The sequence below is a fragment of the Ovis aries genome, chromosome 3 (genome assembly GCF_016772045.2).
Source record: "Ovis aries strain OAR_USU_Benz2616 breed Rambouillet chromosome 3, ARS-UI_Ramb_v3.0, whole genome shotgun sequence".
Lineage (NCBI taxonomy): Eukaryota > Metazoa > Chordata > Mammalia > Artiodactyla > Bovidae > Ovis > Ovis aries.
The window spans coordinates 31,709,786-31,737,754 of record NC_056056.1 but is presented as its reverse complement, the minus strand read 5'-3'; the positions used below and the strand labels follow the sequence as shown (position 1 = coordinate 31,737,754).

At 44.5% G+C, this 27,969-nt stretch overlaps 2 protein-coding genes across 10 annotated transcripts; one reads left to right on the top strand and one right to left on the bottom strand.

The window, feature by feature from the left end:
* Positions 1 to 139: 139 nt before the first annotated feature.
* FKBP1B (FKBP prolyl isomerase 1B) lies at positions 140 to 13,498 on the bottom strand. 4 transcript variants are annotated; one of them, XM_042245848.2, is made up of 4 exons: positions 13,260 to 13,498; positions 6,591 to 6,638; positions 1,779 to 1,891; positions 140 to 748 (listed from the first exon to the last, which is right to left on the bottom strand). In XM_042245848.2, the coding sequence occupies exons 3-4, from the start codon at positions 1,887 to 1,889 to the stop codon at positions 620 to 622; spliced, it is 240 nt and encodes a 79-aa protein (XP_042101782.1). In that variant the 5' UTR covers positions 1,890 to 1,891; positions 6,591 to 6,638; positions 13,260 to 13,498; the 3' UTR covers positions 140 to 619. The 4 variants fall into 4 exon arrangements, with proteins under 4 accessions (XP_042101782.1, XP_042101783.1, XP_027822348.1 ...); XM_042245849.2 differs by having other exon boundaries at positions 13,412 to 13,498; XM_027966547.2 differs by lacking the exon at positions 13,260 to 13,498 and adding an exon at positions 10,596 to 10,740 and having other exon boundaries at positions 140 to 793.
* WDCP (WD repeat and coiled coil containing) lies at positions 13,440 to 27,928 on the top strand. 6 transcript variants are annotated; one of them, XM_042245847.1, is made up of 5 exons: positions 13,440 to 13,467; positions 19,354 to 21,160; positions 23,852 to 23,969; positions 26,207 to 26,297; positions 26,487 to 27,928. In XM_042245847.1, the coding sequence occupies exons 2-5, from the start codon at positions 19,373 to 19,375 to the stop codon at positions 26,644 to 26,646; spliced, it is 2,157 nt and encodes a 718-aa protein (XP_042101781.1). In that variant the 5' UTR covers positions 13,440 to 13,467; positions 19,354 to 19,372; the 3' UTR covers positions 26,647 to 27,928. The 6 variants fall into 6 exon arrangements, with proteins under 6 accessions (XP_042101781.1, XP_004007269.3, XP_060267910.1 ...); XM_004007220.5 differs by having other exon boundaries at positions 13,440 to 13,526; XM_060411927.1 differs by having other exon boundaries at positions 13,440 to 13,640.
* The last annotated feature ends 41 nt before the right edge of the window (positions 27,929 to 27,969 follow it).

The window sequence follows — 27,969 nt, the reverse complement described above, 5'->3', positions numbered from 1 at the left end:
CTCCAATATTCTGGCCAGGAGAACCCCATGAACAGAAGAGCCTGGCAGACTCAGTCCATGATGTCACAAAAAGTCAGACACAACTGAGTGTCTGAATACACTTAAAGCACTTCCTACCTTCAGTAAGGATGGACAGGCATTTGTCAAGCACAGAGCCTTTATTTTACATACCGTTTCCAAAGAGGACATTGTTTAAGTCAGCAGAACTTCCGAGAGAGAAAGTGACAGCAAAGGTAACTGGCTCAAGTCCCTCTGTGTACAGCACGTACGTTTCATGTCTGAGCACCTTGTGTGTCTGGCTTAAGTAAAAGTAAGGCAGTGTAGATTGTGCGAACAAGAAATCTGTTCTGTGATCAGGAATGGCTGCTACATGCATCACGCAAAATGCACAACCTGAAACATTTCAATCTGCAACCGAAGTTTCCTCAAGCAAAGATTAGCGTGAACAGTGACGGAACACAGACAGAGCAACTTGGGCAGAGAGAATGGATAATGCCATGGGGCAGTGAGGTTAGCGCACTGATCAAGAGCCCCAAGCAGGAGGAGCCGTCCCAGTGGCCGAGCAGGCTAGGAGGGTGAGCAGCAGCCATCTCCAGCCACCTTCAGTTCCTTCCTGCCTTCACTCTAGGTTGAGCAGCTCCACGTCAAAGATGAGGGTGGCATTGGGAGGGATGACACCGGGGTGGCCTGTGGCTCCATATGCCACATCAGGAGTGCAGGTCAGCTTCGCCCTCTGCCCCAAGCTCATCTAGCAGGGATGGGGGCAGATGGGGAGAGGAGAAAGAGGACCCAGCTTGATTTAAAAGAAAAGAGTAAGGTAACTGTCATTTTCCCAAACCATCCTCATGGTAACCCTGAAGATCTGAGATGAATTTTATATGTGGCACACTGAAGTGATGCTAAGAGTTGTAACCAAGGCAGATTGCATGTGAGACTAGCAGAGACGTAACTACGGACAGTAACTTCAACACTGTAGGCTCAAATTCATTGATTTAGCAAACAATGCTGGTTATTCAATTAGAGTACACCTCAACACTTCAATCTGTTCATAATTTTTCCTTCTTTCAAAGAAGCCTAAAGAGGATGTGTAAAGACCATATATGCATGTATATACTCATGTAGGTGCTAGGACCAATTCATTAGATTAAGAGATTAGAAGGCACAGCAAGGAACATCACGTGACTTCATAGAGGAAGGAAGAAGAGCCTGAACCAGGGCTCATCACAGCAGTCCTCAAGGATTTGTCTGGCATTAGTGGGACAACTGGTGAAATCTGAATAATCAATTTTTAAATTTTGAATAACTGACTCAAAAATTTGAACAGATTGGCTAATAGCATTATATCAATGTTAATGTCCTGATTTTGTTCACGGTACTATGGTTATGTAAAACAACATTTAGGGAAGCTGGGTAAAGAGTATATGAGAACTCTACTCATATAATATTTTTGCAAGTCTGAAACTAGTGCTTTTTTTTTTTAAGTTAAAAAAAACCCTAAACAGTAGCCTACCCCACCTCTTCTGCTGTTTCAGTCCTGAACAGCTAGTAGCTCACAGGCTTGCTCAGAACTGGAGGGATGTGCTTGGGAAGACAGCCCCAAGTGACAGGCAACAAAAGGGGTGGGGACACAAAGCCAGGACTGAAACTAGGTGGCATTGCCAAGCCCTGGCAGTGGAGTCAAAGCAGTGATGGTCTGTGATGGGGGAGGGTGGAGGGCAGAGTGCAGAGCCCAGACCCCTAGCTGCTCAAACTCCCCTTAACAAGGATCCTCTTCTTACCTGGGCTGCGCCCTCTTCAAAACCCTTGATGACTTCCTGTTTGCCAATTCTGAACTTGAAAGGCTTGTTTCTGTCTCTGGATGAATCGAATTTCTTGCCATTTTGAAGCATTCCTATGAAAGCAAGGATAGGGTGGAAAAGAGCTGTGGTCATGAGATAACTCCCATTTCAGGTTCAACACGTCTAGTATGGAATTCCTATTCTGTACAAACCTGCTGTCTTCCTGTCCTCCCCATCCATCCCGTTGACTAAGCAAGCACATCCCACCAATCACCAAATGGTACAGATCTTTGAAGTCCAGGTATTTTCTCTACTTTTATTACCACCACCCTGTGGTCTCATCAAGCCACTGTCACACCTTACCTGTGGACAGGAACTGACTCTAACGAGTCTTGTTGCTCTGCTTTTACTCTTCCATTCCCTTCTCCACACTGCACCCAGAATGGTTTCACACACACACACACACACACACACTCACACATGCGCACGCACGTGCCTCATCCTATTATTCCCTTGCTTCTGTAACTTTCCTAAGGGAGAATCCGAATGCCTACATTGTATCCAGGCAGTTTAAGATCTAGCTACTGCCTGCCTGACAACCTTCTCTCTGTCCTCCCCTTCTCCCCTTCCCTTCCCTATTGAGGTCAGACCTTTCTCAAGTACTTCTGCACATTGCAAATTTTTTTATGCACCTTCCTTAGCCTGACAGTCTGTTTTCCCAGGCATTTCAGTTTCAGGTTGAGTCCTCACCTGATGTTCTCAAGGTTCCCCCCCTACACAAAACCCAAAGGTCATATCATCCTTTATTGCAGCGAACAGTGTAAAGTGACCCAGCCAGTCAGGGGCAGCCTCCAGACCTCATACAAAAGGACTGTGTGAACTCAGGACACCCTGAGTGTTTTCTTAGCAGACTGAAGTATCCCTCAGCCTCCAACTGCAGATATCTTGTCATTCCTGATGTACACGCATGTGTTGTCTCAGTCCAGCTGCCTAAGAAGCAAGAGCTGCTTTTCTGTTTTCTGTTCTTACTGGTGTCTCTAGCTCAAATATTAGACATTCTGCAAAGGATGCTACTTCATGCCTTCTTCTCATGGCCTTCTTTGCCTGGACCACATCAGAAGGCAGTCTGGGACCAGAGAAAGATCTAGCTTGTAAATTCAGAGATTAGATTCTGAATTCACTTTGGCACTAACTCACTGTGTGAACTTAGATCACTTTCTCTCTGATCTCAGATTTGCCATGTTTCACATGAGAGGTCTAGTGTCTAAGTATCTGTGATTCCACATCCTAATTCCTACAATATAAATGTATACAAGAGACATTCTTTTTTTTTTTTTTTTTACAAGAGACATTCTTACTTACCTATTTTCTCAGCAGAATAAATTGGGCTCTTTCCCTGGGTACTAAATCAGGCAAAGAAGAAAACCCTATTGCTACACAGAGACACACACAGATGGATACTTCTGTATCAAATACACAAGATCAAATACAAACTCAAGCATACACACAGGTTGCTAAGATATTCAGAGATGCGCATGCATGCTCACATACATTTATGCACATGCACTCAGAAGAAAACCCTGATGGCCAAACAGATGCTAAGAAAATATTTAGATACGTAGATATAATACAGTCACACAGACACAAACTTGTACAGTACACATATGGATATGCACATACACACGCACATACATCCACACCCTCCATTTAAAGACTGACTTTCTCATTCCCCGTACTCCTCAGGTTTCATATGACTTAAACCACTTCAGACCATAAACTTTTATCTACTGCAGCAGGTTCAGTCAAAACCATGCAGTCCAGAAACAGACACCGCAGACACCACAGACACATGGTGACCGGATTTAACAAGGGTGCCACTGAAATGTAATGGACAAAGGGTGATTTTTTTTATTAATGTTGCTGATTGACTGTATATACATATGAGGGAAAATGAACCATCAAAGTGAACCCCTAATTCACCCACACATAAAAATCAACTCCAGATGAATCACAGGCCTAAATATGAAAGATAAAATAATAAAGCTTCTAAGAAATAATAAATAGAAGAAGAGCTTCATCACCTAGGATAGACAAAGATTTCTGAACACAAAATTACTAACTGCAAAAGGAAAGATTCATATGTAGAACTTCATTAAAATTAAGAATTCTGTTCAAAATGGGACTTCCTAGTGGTCCAGTGGCTGAGACTCGGTGCTCCCAATGTAGGGAGCATGGGTTCAAACCCAGGTCAGGGAACTAGGATGCATGCCACAACTAAAGGATCTCATATGCTGCAATGAAGACCCAGCACAGCCAAATACATCTATATTTTAAAAAAGATCCTGCATGCTGCAACCGAGAGAGTCTCACATGCTGCAATTAAGACCCACTGCAGCCAAGTAAATAAAATTAAAAAAAAAGAAATCTGCTCAAAGGATGCCAATAAAGGAATAAAGAAAAACAGATGCTTTGGAATAGGAGATGTTTGGAATAGGTATAGCCAACAAAGGACTCAAATCCAGAATACAAATGAATTCCTACAGATCAATAAGATAAAGACAGACAACCTAATTTTTTCTTAAGTGGACAAAATTTAGGTGAACTAAAGAGGACATCCAAATGACCAGGAAGCACATGAAAGGGTACTCAACTTCCTTAACCATCAGGCCTGTGCAAATAAAAACCACAAGGAGATACCCTGGGAGCCCACCAGAGAGGGCCAAAATCAAAACAAAAACCTGATGATACCAAGCGGTGATGAGGATGCCGGAGAACTGGAATGCTCAGACATGGCTGGTGGCAGTGGAAACTGGCACAACTACTTTGGAAAGCTATTCAGCAGGATCTGCTACCTCTGAGCAGGTATAACCCTGTGCCCCAGCAATTTCACTTCTATGTTTAGCCAACGAGGTTGTCTACATATGTGCACCAGAAGACATCTACAAGACTCTTCAAAGCAACACCATTCATAATGTCTAAAAACTAACAATCCAAATGTTCATCAACTGTAGAAAGGATAAATTGCAATATATTCATGCAATGACCTGTACAGGAACAAAAAAGGGCAAACTCCTGGATAAATCTCACACACATTAAAAGTGAAATAAGAGACCTAATGAAAGAAATAACCCCAAAACAAAAGAGTACATACTCTATGAGATGAAACCAATCTATAGGGACAAAAAGTTAGAATGCTAGTTACCTTTAGGGAAATGTAATGACTGGCGGGGTGGGTGGGGGGGGGGGGGGGGGGGGGTCTTCCCAGGTGGCACCAGTGGTAAAGAATGCCCCTGCCAATACAGGAGACGCAGGAGACGTAAGAGATCTGGGTTCAAACCCTGGATTGGGAAGATACCCTGGAGGAGGGCCTGGCAACCCACACCAGTATTCTTGCCTGGAGAATCCCATGGACAGAGGAGTTTAGTGGGCTACAGTCCATACAGTTGCAAAGAGTCCAACACGACTGAGGCAACGTAGCATGCACAAGTGAATGACTGGGAGGTGCTAGAGGGGTCTGTTGATCTGGGGGGTGGTTACATAAGTGTGATCACTTTTGAAAATTTTCATCAATCTGTACATCTTAGAGTTATGTTCTCTAGTGTATTTACATATAATAAAGTTTACCAAAAATTCCCAGTCTCTGACTGGGTTTGATGAGACAGTCCCTCCCCAGACCAGAGCTGCCCATGTCTAATGTTAGTATTTAATGCACATTGCCTCCTGTCTGCATGTATTGTGAAAAGTCTTTACAAAAGGATGTTGTGGTTTCGGTAACTTGATAAGTACTGGTCTGTCTGCAACATGTAGAACAGATAAATCAATTACATAGGTCAGAGGCCCCAGAAGGCTCATGGTAATTAGGACACATCACCGGGAGATGAAACACAGCTCCAGCCCACTGACGTCAGCCACCGGCAACACAGCTGTTGAGAAATACCCACACTGTCTGCCTAGAATTAACCTGGCACTTCACACTGGCCCAGAGAACTGCTAAAAATGGCCCCTGTCTGACTCTATCCTAGGAATTAAACTGGCCTTGCTGTCTGCGAAGTGGCTGTCACCAAGTTCACCACATTGGGAAGAAGGTCACAAGGCAGAGCACTCCCCCTGCACCCGCTTTGGAACAAACATTTGCTCATTGATCTTCGGCCAGAAGTCCTCAGGAACTCCATCTAGAATGTTCCTCAGTGCACCTGGCCTTCCAATCCATATCATCCATGAGGGCTCAGCAGAGATGTGGGCCCTCCTCTGCTCCCACAGCACCACAGGCACTGCCCTCCTCCATGCCCACAACCCTGGTGAAGGGAGGGATCCTCTTGTTTCATGTTTGTGTCCCCTAAGTGATCAGTAAGAGTAGACTGAATAGTCTATTTCCCCATAAAGAAAGGGGATTCTGAGGAAGTCAAGACTTCACTTCTTTCATAACACTGTAGGATGAAAAGGAAGTCTGCAGGGGGCTCAGGGCTCTGAGAGCTATAAGAGGAATTTCCAAGTATCAGACAGAACCAGAGGGGCCAGGGCTCCATCCTGCCTGCAACAGACAGAAGGGAAATGGAGATGGCTGGCTCTGTCAGAGGCTGGTACCATGGTGGGTCTTGCTGGTAGAAGAGGGGAGGGATTAACCTTGGCAGTGCCCTTTCTCATTCCCTCAAGGCTGGCTGGGGGAGATGGAGATGGCTGGTCAGAGGAAGACTTGGCTGCCCTGGGCTTGGGGCCTATTCCGGGGGGGCAGATACCTCTGGAGAGGTGTCAGAGTAGAGACCTGCCTGCAGAGGGGCAGGTTTGGATGAGAGCATAGGGGCCAAAGCCTACCTGTGTAGTGCACCACGCACGTCTGGCCCTTCTTGGGGAACGTCCTTCCTGCAAGGAGACACAAAGATCCAGGAATGAACAGCAAATTTGGAAAAGTCACCAGGAACATTTCAGGTGTGACTTGTGACCAAGAGCTCTGGCCCACATTCCCCTCCATACCACGGAGAAGCCCATGGCTCCAGTTCTGGCTCTGTGCGGTGTATGAGTCAGTGGCTTTGTGTGAGTGACTTCACTTCTCTGGCCTTGATCTGAACTTTATTTCCTTGGGTTCCACAACTTTGCTCTCTCCTGGTTGTTTCCCTTTCTTTGATTGCTCTTTTTACTTTCCTTCATCCATTCCACAAACCTGACAGCCTACTATCTGGCAGGCCTGGACTAGATTCCAGAGACACAGAGCAATCTATGAACTCACAATGAGGTTCGGGAAATAGATGCATAAATAATAGATTATAATGCAGGGTGACGACTGCACAAGGATGAATAACAGTGAAAGTCACTCAGTCATGTCCGACTCTTTGCGATAGCATGGACTATACAGTCCATGGAATTCTCCAGGCGAGAATACTGGAGTGGGTAGCCTTTCCATTCTCCAGTGGATCTTCCTGACCCAGGAATTGAACCGGGGTCTCCTGCATTGGAGGTGGATTCTTTACCAACTGAGCTATCAGGGAAGCCTGATGATTCTGAATAAACAGAATCATTCACAAATATTTACTGAACACCTGCTCTGTGTAAGGCCTGATCTCAAGATACACCAGTGAGTTACACAGACCAGACAAGATTGCTACTCTTTTGGAATTTACATTCTAACGGAGGGAGACAAACAATACTCAAATAAACAAGACAATATAGATTGTGATAAGTTCTCTAAAGAAAATAAACACAATGATGAATTGCAGAGAGATACAGTGGGACAGGTCATTTCAGAATGGCTGATCCAGGACAGCCTCTCAGAGATGACATTTGAACTGAGACTTGAAGGATGAGGAACACACTGGGAAAAGCACTGTGGGAAGAAGCAGCAGGCAGTGCATAAACCGTGAAGCAGGAAAGGGTCAATGCATTTACAGAATGAAAGGAGCCTAGATGACTGGAAAGAAGGGAAGGAGGTGGAGACAAGTGGGAAAGAGCTGGATTTAATTCTGCAAATTCTTTAAGTGCAACAAGAAGGCATGGGAGGGCTTTAAGCAAGAGAATGACATAATCTGAATTAAGATTTTATAAGATCATTCTGGCTGCTCTTTGTAGGATGGACAGTTAGGCGCCTGTTGCAATAATCCAGACAGAAAATCAATGATGGCTTGAATTAAAGTGGTTGGCAGCAGAGAAGAGAGTAAAATAGATGGGAGATATGTTTTGGAATTGGAGCTGACAGGGCATGCTAATGGCATGGAGAAGGGGATCCAGGATGAGGGAGAAGCATGATGTTAAGGTTTTAGGGTGGGTGACTGGAAGGCTGGAGGAGCTGATTCCTGAGATGGGGAAGACTGACGAGGCACAGATTTGTGCAGGTGGCAATCTCGAGATACCTATTAAGACACATGAGCTTGTACTGCACGTAGGCAGATAGAGAGTCTGCACTGGAGCTATAAATTTGGGTGGGATCTAAAGGCCATGGGACTGGATAACAAAGCCTTGGGAGGGTAAACAGCTGAGCCAACATGTAGATGAGGCCCCAGGGAGGGAGCAACTAACTAGTGTCAGGGAAAGTATTCGAGAGGAGATAATGGTTAAACTGGGTCTTAAAAGATGAGTAACTTGCCAGAGGAAGTAAGGGAGATAATATGGGAAGAGTGAAGCACATGTTCAAAGGCTTCGAGTCACGCAGTAATGGGAGCCTGTCTAGTTTCCTGCTTTAACCTTAAGTTCTAGCACACAGTATAAGCTCAATAAATATTTGCTGAATGGCTGGTGTGTTTAACAACTTGCAGACAGCTCGATAAAGCCAGAGAAAAGTTGGTGGTAGGGATAGGGACTGCTAGTGAGAGATGAGGCTCCAGTGTGGAAGGTAACAGAAGGCTATATCTGTCTGCCTGGAGAAAAAGGAGGATTCCTTAAAACATTTTATGCCCAGAGAGGGGCATAATCAGATATGCATTTTAAAAAGTGTGCAGACTGTGGTGGAGAAAACCGTGTGGGTGAGGTGGGAGGCCAGACGGAAGGCCAAGAGGTGAGACTGGAGGTGGGAAGACCAGTTTAGAGACTGCGGAAATCTGGGTGAGAGATGGTGATGGCTGGAACTAGGGCAGAGGCTGAGGAGATGGAGTCTTCAAGATACTCAGCAGGAAAAGTAGGCAGGATTTGTTGTAGGCTCGACCAAGACAGACATCCTCAGCACAGCAGCATCGTTATTGAAATATTAATTGGTGCTTTCTCCCACTCTAGGTTACAGCATGGTACCTGGCCCTTCTGTGCTTCCTTGACTTGGGGATTTAGACTGAAGTAAAAGCAGAAGGCCAAAGTTCCTCTGTGCCAAGTCACTTCAGTCGTGTCTGACACTTTGTGACCCAATGGACGGTAGCCCATCCGGAATACTGGAGTGGGTTGCCATTTCCTCCTCCAGAGGATCTTCCTAACCCAGAGATCAAACCCAGTTCTCTTATATCTCCTTGCATTGACAGGTGGATTCTTTACCACTAGTGCTACCTGGAAAGTTCCTCCAGGCTTTCCGTAAAAATCTGATCTGCTTCAAGAGAAAAGCCCCTTGTTCCTAGCCAGGGAGGGAGGATAAGGAGAGATCACTCTAAAGGTTTCTTTGAGCCCGGGAAGGGAGAAGAGGCCTAGAGGCCCCTGGCAGAATTCTAAAGCAGTGCCCTGGGTGGGGGAGGGTGGTAAAGAGACCTGAGGGAGATGCTTCCTGGGATCCAGTACAGAGGTTCCCAGCATAGAAAAAGAAGCCTGTACCTCCGGAGTGATCCAAGGTCCTGGCTGGGACTCCTAGGGACCACTGTTTTAAAATTAGGAGGGTGGCCAGGAGCCAAGAGTCCCTCCAATTTCCTTGGGTTGGGGGAGTGTCAACACTGCCTGACACACAGTTTGCCTGTCAAATCCTGCAGAAATATGGGCTCCAGTCTGTAATAAGGTTGGTTTAAGAAATGGAGAAAGCTACTCCTGGCACATCCAAACTCAATTACACAAGGGTGATGCCTGGGATGCCTGGCTTGGGAAAGTGTCGGGTGCCAACCCAAGGGAGGAAGCAAGGGAACACAGAGGAGCGCCTGGGAGTGGGGAAGACCAGGAGCAGGAGTTCTGTTTTGGACTTGCTGACTTTGAGGAATCCGTGGACGTCCAGGTAGAGGCTGAGCAGCGGCTGGAAAAACGGACCACCGTGAACTCAAATCCGAGGCCTGGGCTGGACGCTTAAGTTTGGGGGCCATTGGTTTCAGCCGCTCATGAAAGCTGAAGTGGACAGTGGACAGGCTGGCCGGAGAGGCTGAGTGGGGCAGGGAGCATAAAGCAAGATGCAGAGACAGTGGAGGAAGCGCTCCGCCTTTTCCAGACTGGCTCGGTCCCTACAGAGTCTCACCGTCCAGATCGCGGGGGGCCGCTCGATCAGAGGCCCGGAAGCGGGTGCGTTAGAAGGGGGCTGGCCCGAGCAGAAGAGACCCCAAAACATCTCTTTTCCCCGTTTCCAGAGCTCACTCAGCAAGGCAGGGAAAGCGGAGCTGTAACCCGGCCCTAGGAAATCAGCAGCAGCGGATAACCGAGCGTTTCCAGCCGCAGCAGCGCCAGTCGGAGGCGCCCGGGGCGGTGGCGGGCCGCAGACCCCAGCCTCCCAGCCTCCGCCTCCGTTCCTCTAGGTGAGCAAGCGCGGAGGGGGATGGCGAAGGGTGTCTGCTAGAACCCCCAACAATCCCATGTCGGGTCATCTCCCGCTGTCCCCATCCTAGGCCCGCTCCCCCTGTTCTGCACCCCTCCGCGCCACCTCGGAATCGGACCCCCCCCCACCGCCACCGGACTCCGCCCCGAGACCCCTCCTCCTCCCCCGGCCCCGCCACCCGGTACCGTCTCCCGGGGAGATGGTCTCGATCTCCACGCCCATCGCGGTCCCACTGGCCCCGCCTCCGAGGGTCCCCGCTGCTGCCCCGACCCCGGCTCGGCTCCGGCCCTGGCCCGCTGGCGCTCCGGCTCGCCTCCCCGCCGCCACTGCAGAGTCGGAGGAGGTGCGGCTGGAGTCGGGACCTGCGCAGGGAGGGGCCACCGGGAAGGGAGCGGCGGGGCGGAGCGGCGCGAAAAGGTGGGGTCGACCGGGGCGGGGCCCCGGGGGAAGCGACCCTGAAGCGACTGCTCCAGAGCTTGACCAGGCTAACGATCATTAACCCACTGATTGGGGAAGATGTTGAGGAAGGCATGCAAACACTAGCGCATCTACCCACCCATCTGTCCCTCCCGCTCTCCCTCCCTCCCTCCCTCCCTCCATCCATCCATCTGTCGACACATTTATGTAGCACCTACTATAGCCAAAGCTATAGTTTTTCCAGTAGTCATGTATGTATGCGAGAGTTGGACCATAAAGAAGGTTGAGCATCGAAGAATTCATGCTTAACATCTTAATTCTCAAGAAGGCTCTTGAGAGTCCCTTGGACTGCAAGGAGATCAAGCCAGTCAATCCTAAAGGAAATCAACCCTGAATATTCATTAGAAGGACTGATGCTGAAACTGAAGCTCCAATACTTTGGCCACCGATGTGAAGAACTGACTCATTGAAAAAGACCCTGATGCTGGGAAAGACTGAGTGAGTGCAAGTTACTCAGTCGTGTCAGACTCTTTGTGACTCTATGGACTGTATAGTTCATGGAATTCTCTAGGCCACAGTACTGGAATGGGAAGCCTTTCCCTTCTCTAGGGGATCTTCCCAACCCAGGGATCAAAGCCAGGTCTCCCGCATTGCAGGTGGATTCTTTACCAGCTGGGAAAGATTGAAGGCAGGAGGAAAAGGGGATGGCAGAGGACATTATGGTTGGGTGGCATCATCGACAGAATGGATATGAGTTTGAGCAAGCTCTGGGAGATGGTGAAAGACAGGGAAGCCTGGAGTGCTGCAGTCCATGGGGTTGCAAAGCATGGGACACCATTGAGCAACTGAACAACAGCTCTGTGTTAAGCTGGGGGTGGATAGGGGGAGCAGTCAACTTGGTCTCACAGGTAGGTGGAGAGGGCCAGCAATGAAACCAACACTTTAATTAACTGCATTCACTGCCATAGAGTTCAGAACCTCACAGAAGCACCAGAGAGATACCTACCCTAGCTAGGCTGTTGGAATCTGTAGGGGCAAGTTGTGGGGGTGGTGGAAGGGGTGGGTGGAAAATAAACCAGTCATTACTGACTCTCCCCCACCCACCTACACCCCTATACTCCATCCTGCAAAGTTCTTAGGTAGGCATGGGTGGCCTCCTGCCTTTCAAGGCAGAGAACTGCACCCTGGGGATACCAACCGAATTAAGACAATTGTCCTGGAGGAATCCAGGCTGTGATGAGGACAGGAACAGTTACCGCCTGGAGTGATTTAAGTTGTGGGATGAATGAATGAATGATTTCTACCAGACCTTCACCTCCTTCCAAAGGAGACCCAGGAATCTAGAACGGTATTTTTTGGAGGAGGTAAGCATTTGGAGAAGGAAATGGTAACCCACTCCAGTGTTCTTGACTGGAGAATCCTAGGGACTGGGGAGCCTGGTGGGCTGTCGTCTCTGGGGTTGCACAGAGTCGGACACGACTGAAGCTACTTAGCAACTTAGCAGCAAGCATTTGAAAAATGAATGGAACGTTCAATTTTTTCTCTCCATGCATTGTTGCAAAAATTGATACGAAGGTATGGTTCTGACAAGTGGAGCAGGAAGACAGGCATGGGAAGAAAAGCCTGAGCAAAGAAGAGAGAGCCCTAGGTGTTACTTCTCCACTTCCGCACTCCCCTCTCTCCCAGATGGTCAAGGCACGGACTTCAGATTATCAGAAGGAGGGCTGGCTGTGTGTTCAACAAACATGATCAACTATCGTGAGGGTCAGGATCTGAAATTCCCCATGAGCTGCCCCAAGGCGTGGCCCAGAATCTGGCAGGGGTATAGCTGGCTTTAAGCCTAGTGAGTTGTAGCTATGGTCAGGCACTTTTGGGGTAAGTGTAGAATAGCGGTTTGTAATTAGAGCAGGTCCATGGAGCGGAGTCAGTTACATATACTCTATTTTGTGTATGGAGAACATCTTTCTGAGATTTTAAAGGGGTCTTCAACTCCTTCTCTACCTCCCCCTCCCTGCTGCTTCCCTGAAAAGCTAAGAAACCGTCTTGACTCTAGGGCCCAGGACTCCTTCTTAGACTGCTGCTGCTGCTAAGTCACTTCAGTCGTGTCCGACTCTGTGAGACCTCATAGATGGCAGCCCACCAGGCTCCTCCATCCCTGGGATTCCCCAGGCAAGAACACTGGAGTGGGTTGCCATTTCCTTCTCCAGTGCATGAAAGTGAAAAGTGAAAGGGAAGTCGCTCAGTCGTGTCAGACCCTCAGCGACCCCATGGACTGCAGCCCTCCAGTCTCCTCTGCCCATGGGATTTTCCAGGCAAGATTACTGGAGTGGGGTGCGATTGCCTTCTCCCCTTCTTAGACTACGAGGACCGAAAAGATGCGGGGGAAAGCGCTAAACCTCTCAAGGGACGAACGGTATCAATAGCAGTTTTACCTTCGATGGCGTTTCAGGCGGAATACAACTCCCAGAGGTCTGTGCGGCAAAGCTCGAGCTTACTGGCCAATGGGAAGGGCCGTCTCATAACGGGACACAAGCAATAGCCAATAGGCAGGGGGAATTGCCTAGCTGGTACAGCCCCGTCTCACCTACTGGGCTCTGGGAACCGATGCTTCCGGAGTCTGCTTGGGACTTCGGTTCAGAGGTCTGTGTGCTCCGAAGGTCGCGGGGAAACTGATTTTCTGTGGGGCAGTGAGACCAAAGGTATTTTGTCTCTACTGCTTTCCGGCCTGGCCTCTGTAGGGGAGGCCAGGTGGGCGGGGACGGAAGTGGAGGGATCTGGGCTTTGGCAGACGCGGATTAGAGGAAGGGTTACAGGTGCGAGGAGATGACTAGAAGGGTGGGGGGCCTCGTGAGAGGGCTGGCGGATGCGGACGAGCAGGGGTTGGGTTTAAACCAGAGAATATATTACTTGTGCCTCACGAGTGACGCTTCTGGGAATATATCCTAAGGAAGCCATTCAAAATGAACATGCTTTATGCATAAATACCTTTATCCCAGCGGTATTTGTAAAAAGATAAAGTTGGCTATAACCAGGTATCTCACCAGTGAGGAAAAATTATGGCACTTTCTCAACAGTGAGGAAAAGTGGTATGAAGTGGCTTCTAAAAGTAATTTATAAAGCTTGTAAATAACACGGGTAAAATCCTAATATAATGTGAAGCGAAAAGATCGTGGTATGAAATGGTGCAGTATGAGTGAAAAAGTTTAACATCAACTGCATAGAAAAATGTCTGGAGGGTTGCAGTCGTAATTTTCTTTCGTTGAATTTGAGTGTGTGTGTGTGTGTGTGTGTGTGTGAATTTACCTTTTGACCTTTTTAAAAAATTTATTGGAGTATAGTCGATTTAAAATGTTGTGTTAGTTTCTGCTATACAGCAAGTGCATCAGTTATACATACACATATAGCCACCCTTTTTAAATTTTTTTCTCAATTAAGTGATTATAGAGTGTTGAGAATACTTCCCTGTGCTATACAGTTGTTCAGTTTCTACATTTTGAGGACTCTTTTGTGGCCTCATGGACTGTACCCTCCCAGGCATCAATACTGGAATGGGTTGACATTTCCTTCTCCAGGAAATCTTCCCCATCCAGGGAGTGAACTCTAGGCTTTTGCATGCCAGGCAGATTCTTTACCATCTGAGCCACGAGGGAAGGCTCATCCTATACAGTAGGTCCTTATTAGTTTTTTATTTTATATATAGTAGTGTGTATGTCAATCCCAGTCTCCCCATTTACCCCTTCTTTCCTCCCTGGTAATCATAAGTTTGTTTTCTACATCTGTGACTCTATTTCTGTTTTGTAAATAAATTCATTTGTACCATTTTTAAAGATTTTACATATAAGCAATGTCATATTCCTAAAGGAGATCAGTCCTGGATGTTCATTGGAAGGACTGATGTTGAGGCTGAAACTCCAGTACTTTGGCCACCTGATGTGAAGAGCTGACTCATTGGAAAAGACCCTGATGCTGGGAAAGATTGAGGGCAGGAGGAGAAGGGGATGACAGAGGATGAGATGGTTGGATGGCATCATCGACTCGATTGACGTGGGTTTGGGTGGACTCTGGGAGTTGGTGATGGACAGGGAGGCCTGGTGTGCTGTGGTTCATAGGGTCGCAAAGAGTCAGACATGACTGAGCGGCTGAACTGAACTGATAAGGGAATTTGTCTTTCTCTGACTTATTTCACTCAATATGAGAATTTCTAGGTCCTTTTGACTTTTCTTATGTATTAATGTAAAACAATAAGTGTAAAGAACTTGGAATTATTTTATAATGAAAACACAGTAAATTTGGAAAAACAAGTTGGCGAGTATGTAACTTTAAATTTACTGGAAGTGCTCCAGTTCACCTGAGCCCCTTGACTGTCACTATGAGTTGTCTTAGTTTTTTGTTGTTGTTGTTGTTGTGCTGCATCTTAGTTGCAGTTCATGGGATCTAGTTCTTTGACCAGGGACTAAACCTGGGTCCCCTGCATTGGGAGTGCAAAATCTTAGCCCCTGGACCACCAAGGAAGTTCCATGCGTTGTCTTTAAAGAAGATTAGAAACAGAAGAATTAAATGGCTATAGACTGAACACCAGATCCTGGTTCTGGCCGTCTCTCTCCTGAATGAATACATTCAGCTTTTCGCTTCATAGAGGAACCAGGGTTCCTGATTTGAGAAACCTTATCATCTGAGGGTGGAGAGACTAACAGGTGTACATACCGTTAGCTTCGGGCAAATATTTAAAAGATACAAAATAATTGAGGTACACCTGAAGGTCTTTCGCCTTTGTCTTCTTGATTCTCTGATCTTTTTACTACTAGCTCTGTAACAGTGACTCCCAAATCCTTACCTCTGACTGCCTAAGGTACAATGCTACTCTATAAACATCTTAAATAAAGCACGTGCATGCGTGCTTAGTTGCTTCAGTTGTGTCCGACTCTTTGTGACCCTGTGGACTGTATCCTGCCAGGTTCCTCTGTCCATGGGATTTTCCCGGCAAGAATACTGGGAGTAGGTTGCCATGTCCTCCTCCAGGGGACTCCCCCCAACCCCAGGATTGAACCCACAACTCCTGTGTCTCCGGCATTAGAGGCAGATTTTTTACTGCTAGGCCACCGGGGAAGCCCACATTAAACTTGTTGCACACTACATTGTTCTTACCTCTGAAGCATGCTCTGCCTTCTGTAGCTCTGATTAATGGTTCATCAGTTTCCCAAGCTGAAAATTTGTATGTTGTCCTTAATTCTCCTTTCTTCCTTAGCACTCATTCCACTTGATAATCTATTTCAGTTGTCTTAAAAGTATCTCACAGCTACAAGCTTGGCTTACTTTCTCATCCTGACATTCAAATTATCTATGTCCCCCATTTTAAAAATTAATTAATTGATTAATTTTTTAATTGATTGATTTTTAACTGGAGGTGAATTGCTTTGTGGTGTTGCAATTGTTTCTGCCCATGGACCTTTATTAAATTGTCAGCTTCTTAGTTTCTCAGGTCTGTTCTGCACAATGTTGCATGAATGTGTACTGGTTTCTCTAAATTCCAAATTCTTCAGCAGGCCCTTTATGATCAGAGATATAAGGTTGGAAAGGTGTAGCAGTATCAGAAAATATAAGGCCTTCAATGCTTTGCTAAAACATTTTGGAAGAACTTTTATATGTATAGACTGGAGACTCAGCAAAGATATTTGAGCAGAAATGCCCAGTTACCAGGAGCTGTGACTTTTCTCAGGCTTCCTTATTGGCTCAGAGGTAAAGAATCCACTTGCAATGCAGGAGACGCAGGAGATATGGGTTTGGTCCTTGGGTTGGGAAGATCCCCTGGAGGAGGAAATGGCCACCCATACCAGTACTCTTGCCTGGAAAATCCCATGGACAGAGGAGCCTGGTGGGCTATAGGCTTAGGACATCTACAGTCCAAGCCGGACATCTCAAGATAATTCTGCCTACACTCAAAGAGCCCAGGCTCTGTGGAAAATAAGAGACTGGAATGAAGAGAATTTCTCCTTATCCTCCTCTGTTTAAAAGCAGGAGGTGATCAGAACCTGGACTAATTATTGTTGTGTGTTTAAGGAATATAGGCCAAATTTCCTTCATTTTTATTTTTAATTTAATTTTATTGAAGTATGATTTATTTACAATATCATGTTAGTTTCAGGTATACAGCACAGTGACTCAGTTGTATATATATGTGAGTATATATAATTAGTGCTGCAGTGAACATTGTGTTGCTTGTATCTTTTTGAATTATAATTTTCTCTAGCTATATGCCCTGGTGTGTGTGGGGGATTGCAGCATCATATGGTAACTCTAATTTTTTACCAAATTTCTTCTTGTTACTAAAGATAAAAATATTAAAATTAATTCTTCTAAAAAATTTCAGAGACTTTATTATCAAGTTTGTTTTTCCCTTATTCACAAACTCTTACCCTGGGCTAACCCTGGCCATGCACACTCTCAATGACATTAGACTAACTTGGGTGGCCTAAAACATACCATATAAATTGCTTTTGATATATAATTGGCCTATTAGGAATTTTCTTTGCCCAGGAAAATGTATCATGCATTATTTATCAATAAAAGTCTTTTAAAAGTGCATAAGTAGCTATTAGGGAAGTATATATATTATCTTACACAAGACCAATGGGTTTGAGATGGCAGCCTTCTTCATTAGTAATGACAGAGGACATATTTCTCCATTTAGCAAGCTACTGCAGAACCACTTAATCTGACATCATGTGTAGAAGTAAAACAGACCTTTCTGTCTTGGTAAAAGATTCTAAGAGTAGGGACAAAGCTAGCAAAAAGGTATGAGAAAAAAATGCAGACAAATGAAAATCAAATCTACCAGTTTGGTGGAGAATATATTTCTTTGGATTTAGAGTCTGAAGACAGCTTCTCAAGTTCTGTCTTTGATGCTAGGTAAACCAGGCAGGGTTGAAAAATATCCATTAGATTCAGTGACATGAGTAGCACTGGTGGGATGGTGGGAGTTGTTTCAGAAGAGGTAAGAATGGAATCAGTTAGGAGTGGGTTAAGAAGAGAATGACTGGTGAAGATGGACACTGCATGTTTAGAGAATTCTTTGATTAAATATTCTAAGATTAAACATCACTTAGAATGTGTTTATTGATCATCATAATTGTTTTGTAATATCAAATTGCCTGTTGATATTCTTCAACCACTTTAAATTTTGTCTTTTTAACTGGCTAACAAGAACTTTTCATAAATTATTTTTTCACATTTGACTGTTTAGTTTCATTTTTCAGTTAGAAAGGGACTATTTGACTAAATGCTTATTAAAAAACAGTTTTTCAAAAAAAAATAAAAAAATAAAAAATAAAAAACAGTTTTTCAAAAAATACAGAAATAAAGACTGTTCCACCTTCTCTCTTTTCCCGTCTCACTCCTTCTCAGCATGTACTGTGAACAGTTTGGTATGTGTTATTTCTGATCTTTTTCTGCATCTTTATGTAAATATATACACACACATGTTTATAGACATAGAGAGGTGGATTTCTTTTCATAAATAGAAGCTTACCAGATGTGTTATATTGTGAATTTCAGCGCTTTGGGGGAGGATTTTTCTGTGTCATTATTCATGGAGCTTCCATATTTTTTAATGTATTTCCATATTGATGTACATTTAGATTTTTCTCTTATAAAAGACACTATAGTAAATCCTTATACATATACATGCTGGAGTATTTTTATGGTACCGTGAAAAGTCTTTCTTTTAAATCTCTTATATTTTTTACATATTTTTTTGCATTTGGATCTTTAATTTATCTGGAAGGTGTTTTGTTATAAGATATGAAAGCCAAGTTTCTTAACCTTTTAGAGCTTCAGCTCTGTTGTCTCTCACACAAGAATAATAGTGCTAACCTCACTGGACTATTACATGGATTGTATTGAATTCCAGATGCTTTTGAACTGTGGTGTTGGAGAAGACTCTTGAGAGTCCCTTGGACTTCAAGGAGATCCAACCAGTCCATTCTAAAGGAGATCAGTTCTGGGTGTTCATTGGAAGGACTGATGCTAAAGCTGAAACTCTAATACTTTGGCCTCCTCATGTGAAGAGTTGACTCATTGGAAAATACTCTGATGCTGGGAGGGATTGGGGGCAGAAGGAGAAGGGGGCGACAGAGGATGAGATGGCCGGATGGCATCACCAACTCAATAAACATGAGTTTGAGTGAACTCCAAGAGTTGGTGATGGACAGGGAGGCCTGGTGTGCTGCAATTCATGGGGTCACAAAGAGTCAGACACGACTGAGCGACTGAACTAAACTGAACTAGCACCACATATGGCACATTCTGGATATATTTATTCTCTTCCTTTCCTTCTAATTTGGCCAGCAAATTCCTATAGTAAGTGGATGTGTATATAGGATATTGTCTTTTTGCATATTCAGTAAGAGTCGAGTCATCCTGATTTCCTCTGTTTTGCCGTGTCTCGCATTTCACAGAAAGGCTAAACCAGTTGTCTGGATTTGTCTGGTTATATTTTCATGGTGTAACTTTCCTTCTTAATTATTTCAGAGAACCTTTATCAGAAAGGATGGAGTTGGGACAAGGAAAACTTCTCAGGACTGGACTGAATACATTATATCAAGCAATACACCCAATTCACGGCCTTGCTTGGACTGATGGGACTCAGGTAGTCCTGACCAATTTACAGCTTCACAGTGGAGAGGCCAAATTTGGGGACTCAACAGTCCTTGGGCAGTTTGAATATGTGTATGGGGTGTCCTGGGCTCCGCCTGGTGCAGCTGACACACCCACTCTGCTCGCTGTCCAGCACGAGAAGTGTGTCATCGTGTGGCAGCTGTGTCCTAGCCCTGCAGAAGAGCCAAGCAAGTGGCTGATGTCTCAGCCCTGTGAGATCAGACAGTCATGCCCTGTCCTTCCCCAGGGCTGTGTGTGGCACCCAGAAAGTGCCATCCTGACTGTGCTGACTGCTCGGGATGTCTCCGTATTCTACAACATCCACGGTGACAGTTCCCAAGTCAAAGTGGACGTCAGCACCCAAGGCCTCATTCACTGTGCGTGTTGGACCCAGGATGGCCAGAGGCTGGTGGTGGCAGCAGGCAGCAGCCTGCACTCTTACATTTGGGACAGTGCTCAGAAGACTCTTCACAGGTGCTCCCTCTGTCCCGTCTTTGATGTGGACAGCTACGTGCGCTCAATCGGGGCCACTGTGGACTCACAGGTCGCTATAGCCACTGAGCTTCCGCTGGACAAGATTTGTGGGTTAAATGCTTCTGGAACTTTTGACGTTCCCCCTAGTGGTGAAGACACTTGTCTGCGTGCTTTACCAGTTACTGATCCACTTTCCTCTGAAACAAATTCTGAAACACCAGTGTCGTCATCCTTTTCTGAGCCTCTGGATCTAACTCATATCCACTTCAACAGATTTAAATCTGAGGGTAGTTCTCTTACTTGTCTAAGAAAAAAAGACTACTTGACAGGAACTGGCCTAGATTCTTCACATTTGGTCCTTTTGACCTTTGAGAAGGAGGTTACCTGCAACAGAAAAGTCATCATTCCAGGCATTCTGGTTCCTGATCTAATAGCATTTAATCTCAAAGCACAAGCAGTCGCAGTGGCTTCCAATACATCTAATGTAATTTTTATCTATTCTGTCATTCCGTTATTAATGCCAAACATCCAGCAGATTCAGTTAGAAAGTAATGAAAGACCAAAAGGCATATGTTTCTTGACAGATGAATTACTATTAATTTTGGTGGGAAGACAAAAGTCCACTGACTCGGCATTTCTTCCTTCTTCAAAATCTGATCAGTATATGATTCGTTTGATTGTTAGAGAGGTAATGCTGAAAGAAGACTCTCCAGTAACACTGAGTGAAAACCAGAGTGGTAACTCTGCTTTCAGTACTCTGATAAATAAAACAAATATAAAAAAGCTAATTGAAGATCTTTCGCCGGATTTTTGTCACCAAAGCAGAGGGCTCTTGTTCACAGCTAATAGCAGCAGTCAAAGTGGACGGCCTGGAAGAACCCTTATTGAAGAAATAGAAAGTCCTGCATCCAGCATCTGTGATGGCTCCACAGTCCTAGAAACTCTAGATGCCAAGCCTGTTAACTGGTCAGTAACACTGCCCAGACCCAGCAGCACACCAGCCCACACCAGTACCGCAGAACCTCCTAACTTAGAACGGGAAAAGGAAATGTACCAGCTGTCTAAGGAACTGGAAGTTGTATCTAGGAACCTGAGTGAAGTGCAGCGACATCTTTCTGAACTCAGCAACTTTCTGCACAATGGAAAGAAATCCTCTCCAGTGTACCCACTCTCTCAGGATCTGCCTTATGTTCACATCACTTGCCAGGTAACTTCTCCTCTGGGGGAACTACCACTGGCTCCTGTAGCCAGTATGTGCTGCAAGAGAAATTTATTGTTGAGGCAGTGGGGTTCTAATTGAACTTCACTGAGCTGGGCATGTTATGTTCAGGCAAGTTTTTATACCTTTTCAGGTTGGTTGGATAGGCCCACATAGCAATATACACCATGACTTTATCATGCGCATGGTATGAAGACATGAATTCTTGCACTCATTCTGGCAATCTATGTTTAGAAAACAAATTCTTAAATCATGCTGTTTCATTGAGAAGACCTTTTCTTATATGCAGTTGCAAGCTCTCTTCCACTTATAAGAAAGGTTATAGTCATTACAATTTTTTAATGTACCTATGTATTATTGTATATGCAAACATAAAATATTTAAATGGGCTCATATAATATCTTATTTTATCATGAATACTTTCCCATTGAACTTGGTCCTGCTTCTCCCTGTAATCCACTTTTAGCTAGTAGCTTAATGTGGATCCTTGCATATTTTTCCTTCGTACTCATATAATCTTACACAGATCTTTGCTTAATTCATAGGTATATAGGGGTTGGGGTAGTGATTTTCTCATTGTTTTACAAACATGGGGTCATATGGTGTATTCTTTACTTCATGCTGACAGCATTCTGTTTATTCAGTTCTTCCCTTGTTGATGGACAGTCACTTTGTTTTCAGTTCTTAGCCACTCCAAATAGTGCTGCAATAGTATTCTCATATGTATCTATTTATATTCATACTTTTATTTCTATTGGCTTGGTTCCCAGAAGTGGAAGTGTAGATTTGAAGAGTATATATATATAATATGTATATGCTTCTACTTTTAATAGAGTTGCCAGATTGCCTTTCAAAGACTTTTTACTAAACAATGAATCATCACATGCCCGTCAGCAACATATGGGACTATCCTTTTCCTTACATCCTCACCAATCTGATGAATGTGAAGTAGTATTTCACTTTTATTAATTGTTTTTCCCATACTGTTGGCTATGATGAATGCTTAATCATGGATGACTCTTTGTGACCCCGTGGACTGTAGCCTGCCAGGCTCCTCTGTCCATGGGATTCTGCAGGTGAGAATACTGGAGTGGGTTGCCATTTCCTACTCTAGAGGATCTTCCCAACCCAGGGATCAAACCTTGTCTCTTGTGTCCTCTGCATTGGCAGGCAGGTTCTTTTACTGTGCCACCTGGGAAGCCCCTGGTAATTCACTACTGTTAATGAATTTGAGTATATCCTCATGTGTTTTGGTCAGTTGAGTGTGAATTGCCTTTTGCTCATTATTTGCTATTGAGTTACCAGTTTACAAGAGGTTTTCTAAAGAAATTGATAGATGTATAGTAACCTAGGTTTTCTTGTATTATTTTATTACATTAGTTTTTACATTTATGTTTTTAATCATTGATTAAAATTTTCTGAAAGGTAAGTAGTTGTGCTACCGACATTATTAAAAATGCATCTTTATCCCACTGAACTTGATCTACCAAATTTCTTATATATAAACTTACATATCCTGAGATCTAATTCTGGTTACTTCTTACTGCAGCTACTGTAATACTGGTCTTTGTCTAAAACTTTAACAGTACCACACTGATAGGATTACTGTGGACTTATATATCTTTGTTTAAAGATATATAGATATATCTTTTGTCAGTTGATAGTTAGCATTTTTTTAAGCAGTAAAGCATTTTAAAATTAAGGTATGTACATTATTAGACATATGCAGTTGCATACTTAAGTACAGAATATGCACTGTGTGTCCTCCATGGCTAAATTGTGTGTGACTCTCTGACTCCATGGACTGGAGCACTCCAGGCTCCCCTGTCCATGGGATTCTCCAGGCAAGAATACTGGAGTGGGTTGCCATTTCTTCCTCCAGAGGATCTTCCCAACCCAGGGATCGAACCCATGTCTCCTGCATTGGCAGGAAGATTCTTTACCTCTGTGCCACCTGAGAAGCCCAGAATATGCACTGCTGCTGCTACAGCTAAGTCACGTCAGTCGTGTCCGACTCTGTGCGACCCCATAGACGGCAGCCCACCAGGCTCCCCTGTCCCTGGGATTCTCCCAGGCAAGAGCACTGGAGTGGGTTGCCATTCCCTTCTCCAATGCATGAAAGTGAAAAGTGAAAGTGAAGTCGCTCAGTTGTATCCAACCCTTAGCGACCCCATGGACTGCAGCCTACCAGGCTCCTCTGCCCATGGGATTTTCCAGGCAAGAGTACTGGAGTGGGTGCCATTGCTTTCTCAGGAATATGCACTAGGAAACCAAAAAACTTCATGTGGCTCACTTTATTTCAGTGGCCTGGAACCAAAATCTGCAATCTCTGAGGTATGCCTGTTTCTAAAACAGCCAAGCAGTTTTTCCTCACCATCTGATTGTCTTTCTCATGCTGCCATCCATCATCCTATAAAGCTATTAGTCTCATCCTAGAAAAACCAATTCCTAGAGATAAAGACATAACCTTGGGGAGGAACAGAGCAAAAGGAAATTTGGGGTTGTATCTTGTCTGTTGCTTTAGTTGTGCAAAATAATGCAGCAAAAAGCTCCTTATTAACACTGAAGTTGATAGTGGTAATAGATAAGAATTTGTTAAACTGTACATTCTATTCTTAAGAAATGTTAACCCCATTGCTTCTGCAATCAGTTTAACAATTTTTATCTTTATTTTTGAAGAAATGTCATTTTGTACGTCCTGTTGTTGAAAAAAGAATGATGCTTCTCTGCAATGGCAAGCTAAGACTCAGCACAGTCCAACAGACTTTCGGCCTCTCTCTTGTTGAAATGCTGCATGGTAGGTAAAATTCAGAAGGCGACTCTACCCGATATCCCCTCCCTCAATTTTGTGACTGTCACTGGTGATGAAAATGAGGTGTACCAACCATTTAGTGATTCAGTAGACAGTTAAAAAGTATTATTAATTGTTATTGTATATCTAGGCCTGTTATAGGTGCCGAAACACACAGAAAATATGGGTTCTGCCCTTAAGGAACTTGCAACCTAGTTGAAAAACCTGAGTGCACACATGAAAAAACTAAATAGAGTTGCAAAGCAATACGTAACAACTGCAGGAAATGACAGAAAACCTCATATGTAGTAGTTGCATTAAAACATAAAAAGCATCGCAGAATATTTCTTTTGTGTGTGTGGCGGGGGGCGGGGCTCTGTGCACACACATTCTTTCATCTGTTTATTAATTTGGGGGCTACACCACATGCCATATGAGATCTGAGATCTTAGTTCCCCAGCTAGGGATTGAACCCTTGTCTGCTGCAGGGGAAGTCTTAGCCACTGGATGGCTAGGGAAGTTCCTATATTCTTTTTTCAAAATATTCTTTCCCATTGTGGTTTATCACAGAACACTGAATATAGTTCTCTGTGCTATACAGTAGGACCTTATTGTTTTCTTTCTTTTTGGGGGCCGCGCCTTGAAGCTTGTGGGGATTCAGTTCCCCAACCAGGGATTGAACCCAGGCCACAGCAGTGACAGCCTGGAATCCTAACCACTCGGCCACCAGGAAACTCCCATAGAATATTTCTTAAAGGCATTGTCATTTTTTTTTTAATTTATTTTTTTTATTGAAGGATAATGCCTTTACAGAACTTTGCTGCTTTCTGTCAAACCTATGAATCAGCCATAGGTATACATATATCCCCTCCCTGGAACCTCCCCCCCATGTCCCTCCCCATCCCACCCCTCTAGATTGATACAGAGCCCCCGTTTGAATTTACTGAGCCATACAGCAAATTCCTGTTGGCTATCTATTTTACATATGGTAATGTAAGTTTCCATGTTACTCTTTCCATACATCTCACCCTCTCCTCCCCTCTCCCCATGTCCATAAGTCTCTTCTCTATGTCTGTTTAGGAGCTGTCATTTTAATATGCAGCATACGTGCACATGAAGGACTCTCCTAGATGCCTTAGGACTGACTCATGCCTGTGTTCCATCTGATGGGCAACATGGTGGTTTTCTTATGCCTCAGTCTTCAGGACAGCCACACGCTAAACATAAAGTTTTTTTTTAATTTCATTTTTTTTTCCTGCTAAACGTTTGTAGCATCAGCATTTTTCTATTTTGATACATGCATTTATGATACGACTTGATAACTGTAATTTTTACTGGGTTAATATTCTGTCTTGGATATACCATATTTTTTTTCCTTCCAGTTTTATTGAGATACAATTGACATACAGTGCTATAAAGTGTACAACATAACAATTTGACTTAATACATCATGTAAGTTAGTGAAGAGCCATCATCTCATATAGACAGAAAAACTTTTTCCTTGTGATGAGCAGTATTTACTCTCTTAATACCATATTTCAGTTTGCCTTGTTTTCTTTGACATTTAAGTGGTTTCCAATTTTTCATTATCATCAATAACACTAATAAAAACCTTTCTGTATTTTATACATTTTTGGAAAGTGTAGATTTTCAAAAGTGAAATTACAGGGTCACAGTAGACTCAAAAGAACCAGAAAAAGTCCAGGTATGTGTTATACCAGTGGTCCTAGGTTACCTCAGAACAAACTATTTAGGATTATCTGGGCATTTCTAGCCTGGCGCTAGTCAGCTCAACCTCCTTGGGTGTCTAGAGGCTGGCATGGATCTCAAAAATATAGACTTGTCCTCCATAGAGTTGCTGTTGCCAGCTTTGTGTAGTTTCTGGAGAAACTACTAGATGGCATTAGAAAAGGTAGGGACACCATCCACACCCCCTAACACCAGCATGCACACATGCACACACGAGCTCAAATACATGACACTGACCCCTTAATGCCTAGCCCGGGCGTTAATACCTGTCCCTTAGCTCTCCCTGTCACCCGTCATCAATATCCCATTCCTGCTGTGTAACCTGACCCTCAGTTTCACCCGGCCCCTCCATCTCTGTAAAGTCTTGTGATGGTCAGGTTCAGGATTACCAACTACTACATTCTTTCTCTCAAAAAAGTTGTATCTGTGATATTTTTCTTTATTGAGTAAGACAGGATATCCTGAATTGCGTGTGTGTTTATTTTACTTTGCAGACTCCCACTGGATCCTTCTTTGTGCGGACAGTGAAGGCTTCGTCCCCTTAACTTTCACAGCCACACAGGAAATAATCATAAGAGATGGCAGGTCAGATGACTTCCAAAACTCTGCCTCAGAGCCTTGATAGCAGTCCTTCCCTTGGAGTCTTCAGTGATGGATTCCCCAAAGTGGAGATACCACCGGCTCTTCTGACTAAACTGGCAGTGTAGTCTGATACTTATCAGCAGAGTATGTGCTGCACAGACGAGGCCATTACTAACAAGAGCTGTTTTCCAGGGTGGATGCTCCCCAGCTGGGATCTGCAGTGCCGCTGGGAGGTAAAGCGCTCGCCATGGCTGGCTCCACCACTCTTCCCCCCAGGCTGCTGTTCCCTGCTCCGCAGCAGAGCCCAGTCTTTGTTAGATGGCTCAGAAAGCAGTTATTTATGTATTCATGACTGTGTGGTTTTGTCTAAGGGCAGAATTCCCGGCACAAAACAATATTATGGTGCCATATGGATTGTGTTTTATGGTTTCTCTGAGGCTTTCTGTCCCTTGCCCAAAAGGGCATTAAAGCTCTTAGAAGCACTTAAAAGGTACCTCAGGATTGTAATAGATCTTCTTCTTGGCTTCAAGTTGAGTGTGAGGAGTGCTGGAGAACATCTGCTCCAGTGTCTCTTTTACCCTAAATGAGCAGGAATGCTCAGAGCTCAAAGGAAAACAAAAAATCGATTCATTTCTGCTCCCAAGACTACCTCGAACAGGAAGTAGTTCTGATGTTGGATTTAAACCTAACCCTGTCACTTCCCTAGAAAATTCTGGCTGACAGAAGTCCAGGAGCTCCTGAAATCTGGCTCTGGGCAAATTTCAAATGATACTTAAAGTGCTTTGACTCCCTCTGGGCCCCACTGAAGCGGGTCCTGATGTTACTAGCACAGTGCCAAGCACAGGTGAGGCCTGTGGCAGGATTTTGTGCTGTTGTCACTCAGGATTTCTCCCTGAGAGGTTACTCATCTCCTATTTTGGGGATCCTAAAAAATGCCCTATTTTTCTCCCAGTAATCAACTCCCTTAATTTAAATTGCCACCTTAATTTGTCTATTTTTATGTTCTCCCCATTCAAGTCTTGCAGGCCAGCATAGAATCTGTGAGAGAAAGTATTTCAGAAAGTTGAAGGTTACACTGACTCTGAGATAGTTTCTTATAATTATGGGCTAAAGCACCAGCTTAGCCTAGTGGAAAGAGCCCTGATCCCAGCTTCAGAAAGACTCACCACTTTTCAGAGTCATAGACTTCTGGCACTGCAGCGTAACGAAGGGATTGATGTGTGACTAGTCAGAACACATCTGCAGGTACGTTCTTTCAGCCGTAGGAGCTCAGATGCATAGGAGCACAAATGCCTCTTCCTCTTTTCTTTTAAAGTCATCTGGAAAGATCTTATACCCTTGAGGACTCCTGTCTGCTAGTTTATGAAGATGGAGCAGGGATAGGGAAGAGGCGAGAGCCACTTTGCGGTTGAAATGCATTAGAGGAGACCAGTGGCTGAGGACAGCCTGAGGCCTGGCTCCATTTTCGAAGGAAGTGTCTGGTGGAGTGAAACCTCACAACTGTGAAGCCTCAAGATGGGGTCTGGGGGACCTGATAGCAAAATCTGTGTAGGTGCCCCAGAGTGTACGTTATAGTCATTTCGCTGGTCAGAATCCTGTGGATGAGTCTTCAATAAAATTACTAATGGTTGTTACAGCTGTTGTGAATGTTTTTGTTTTTTAAGTTTATTTATTT

Coding starts and splice junctions, on each gene's coding strand:
- FKBP1B (XM_015094249.3), bottom strand. CDS start 10,632: ATGGGCGTGGAGATCGAGACCATCTCCCCGGGAGACG. Junction 6,639..10,595: donor GACCATCTCCCCGGGAGACG/GTACCGGGTGGC, acceptor GTCTCCTTGCAG/GAAGGACGTTCCCCAAGAAG. Junction 749..1,778: donor TTGAAGAGGGCGCAGCCCAG/GTAAGAAGAGGA, acceptor CATCCCTGCTAG/ATGAGCTTGGGGCAGAGGGC.
- WDCP (XM_042245847.1), top strand. CDS start 19,373: ATGGAGTTGGGACAAGGAAAACTTCTCAGGACTGGACTGAATACATTA. Junction 21,161..23,851: donor ATGTTCACATCACTTGCCAG/GTAACTTCTCCT, acceptor TTATTTTTGAAG/AAATGTCATTTTGTACGTCC. Junction 23,970..26,206: donor TCTTGTTGAAATGCTGCATG/GTAGGTAAAATT, acceptor TTTACTTTGCAG/ACTCCCACTGGATCCTTCTT.